The sequence below is a fragment of the Propithecus coquereli genome, unplaced genomic scaffold (assembly GCF_000956105.1).
Source record: "Propithecus coquereli isolate 6110/MARCELLA unplaced genomic scaffold, Pcoq_1.0 Scaffold36, whole genome shotgun sequence".
NCBI lineage: Eukaryota > Metazoa > Chordata > Mammalia > Primates > Indriidae > Propithecus > Propithecus coquereli.
This window is the reverse complement of record NW_012149285.1, coordinates 4,326,403-4,329,033: the sequence shown is the minus strand read 5'-3', so window position 1 is coordinate 4,329,033 and position 2,631 is coordinate 4,326,403. Positions and strand designations below refer to the sequence as shown.

The following is a 2,631-nucleotide window of genomic DNA, read 5'->3' as shown; positions in this document are numbered from 1 at the left end:
GCTGTAGTTAATGGCCTGATCCTCCTTGTCCTCTGAAAGGTGGCCATTTATCATTTTGGATTTTAAAAAGAAATTTCTAATTATTACATTGATCTGTTTGTTCTTTGCAGCTTCTTCGTGATCAATTTAATTATAAACCAATTTTGACAAAAAAGCAATTTATCCAATGTGGGTTTGCAGAATGGAAAATCCAAATTGTTTGTGACATTTTGAATTGTGTGATGAAAAAGCACAAGGAATTGAGTAGTCTTGAGAAGGTAATTTTATGAATAGATTTTAATGGTAATTTATGTTAAGTGGCTCAGTATTTTAATGTATAAAATCAATACCCTAGACGGTGAATTATTATATAGTGCAAATACTGCATTATTCACAGATTTGAGTACCCTTATAAAGTTTATGTTTATTTTACATACTAGTCACTTATTTTTACACCTCTGTGATTTGGAAATGCTAGTCCTAAATTAACAGTACAAACATAATGCATTTTCATCACTTTTTGGTTTTTAAAAGACATGTAGTCAGTCTCAATAAAGCCTCATTATTTGTCAGTTACAGTTCATATGTGAAAATTCAAATGATAATGAATTTTAACGTATTTTATGCTTTCACACAAAATTCGTTATTTTGGCTAATACGTTTTTTTTCTTTTAGACTCCATCACAACAAAGAAAGAAAAGCAGTTCTGGTAAATCCGAACCTTGTGTGAACAATGAGAAAATATCTGCAGAAGCTGTTGGCGTTGACATCACTGGCAGGTTTATGACTTCAGGAAAGGTATAAACCTGTGTCATGTAGTGTAAGAGTTATCTATCTAATTAATCGAATATATATGGTTCACTTTTCTGACTGGCACCTAGTGAAACAGATAGTTAGATATCAGAGTATAGGGATTTTTAACAGTGCGTGCCATATACTGTCTGGGGAATATTCCTAAAGTTATAAGGAGATGATAGAAATGTAAAATTAAACAAGCCTTCTCTTTATATTTCTAAAGTCGAATTCTGCGTCATTTCTCAAATGGGATAGTGATGATTTAGGAAGCTTATATTATGCATTCATCTATATTTGCTTTTAATTATATATCTGGTGTTTCTAAAACATGGGAACACATGAAGAGCCTACATTAATAATAGTGATAGGTTATGATGATTCATTTACACACATTCATGTTTCTATAATCGGGAGTATGAATAATCCAGTGACTGATAGTCCTTAAACCTGGCATCTGGTTTTAGGTTAGTGTTTTGAATATGTTCTCATTGTTGGTAGGTATCTTCGCTGCCCTTGTCTACTTTGAGCACCTGTGGCAAAATGAGTCCAATGCATTTAGAAATATAGTTCTTCTATCTTTAAGGGAGATTTAAGCCAAAATGTTATTTCATAATAAATATACTTTCTGCCGTCTTCCATCTGGGAAATACTCTTTCTGAGACTGAAGGATAGAATACCATACCACATAGAATAATCAATGTGTAATTAGATAAAGAATGTGAATAGTTTCTGGCTGAAGTAAAATCTAGAGAATTATTTCTGCCCTAATTAAAAATATAAGAGTTACATAAATAGAATGATATTAATACTTTTATACCTTTTATAAAGTGAAATTTTATTATAAGAAAAAGTTCTTTTGCCACCTCTTTTTTTTTTTTTCCCTAAGAGACAGAGTCTCACTCTGTCACCCAGGCTAGAGTGCTGTGCCGTCAGCCTAGCTCACAGTAACCTCAAACTCCTGGGTTCAAGCGATCCTCCTGCCTCAGCCTCCTGAGTAGCTGAGACTACAGGCTCGAGCCACCATGCCCGGCTAATTTTTTTCTATTTTTAGTAGAGATGGGGTCTCGCTCTTGCTCAGGCTAGTCTCGAACTCCTGACCTCAAGCGATCCTCCCCGCTCCGCCTCCCAGAATGCTAGGATTACAGGTGTAAGCCACCGCACCCAGCCTGCCACCTTTTTTAGTATGCCTTTTTTGCTCTAGGTAATGAGGACAATAAAAAAAGAAATTATAGGAGACACGGGGCCTGGCACAGTGGCTCACACCTGTAATCCTAGCACGCTGGGAGGCCGGCGGGAGAATCACTTGAGCTCAGGAGTTTGAGACCAACCTGAGCAAGAGCGAGACCCCATCTCTACTAAAAATAGAAAAATTAGCCAGGCTAAGTGGCACGCACCTGTAGTCCAAGCTACCTGGGAGGCTGAGGCAGGAGGATCACTTGAGCCCAGGAGTATGAGGTTGCAGTGAGCTACGATGACACCCACTATACTCTGAGCAGAACAACAGAGTAAAACTCTGTCTCAAAAAAAAAAAAAAGAGAGTGACATGGTTTCTGAATAAATGCCCATACTTCTTGTCAACTTGTATCCCTAGCTCATCTAACTCTTGTTTGTTTTATATGATTTTATTTTCTAACTGCTAAATTATTTTTATCTTGTATTCTTCTCCAGCTAGAACATGTATAAATGGAGATTTTCTTATACTGATGTTTTTGTATCTTTATTGTGCTTAGCACAGGATTAGGCACATTGTAAGCACTTATTAACTATGAGTTGATATAACTAAATGTACTTTTAAGTATTCTATTTAAGTATGGGGTTGAGGAGCAATCTAAATTGTTCTAACAAAGAAAAATGCAC

The 2,631-nt window shown here is 35.9% G+C and overlaps 1 protein-coding gene across 1 annotated transcript in view; it reads left to right on the top strand.

The window, feature by feature from the left end:
- The window catches only part of CEP44 (centrosomal protein 44kDa), a 73,272-nt gene that overhangs the window by 4,171 nt on the left and 66,470 nt on the right, over positions 1–2,631 (top strand). The window contains 3 exon segments of the mRNA XM_012651642.1: positions 111–257; positions 655–794; positions 2,510–2,569. Of these exon segments, the coding sequence (XP_012507096.1) occupies positions 111–257; positions 655–794; positions 2,510–2,569 (347 nt within the window).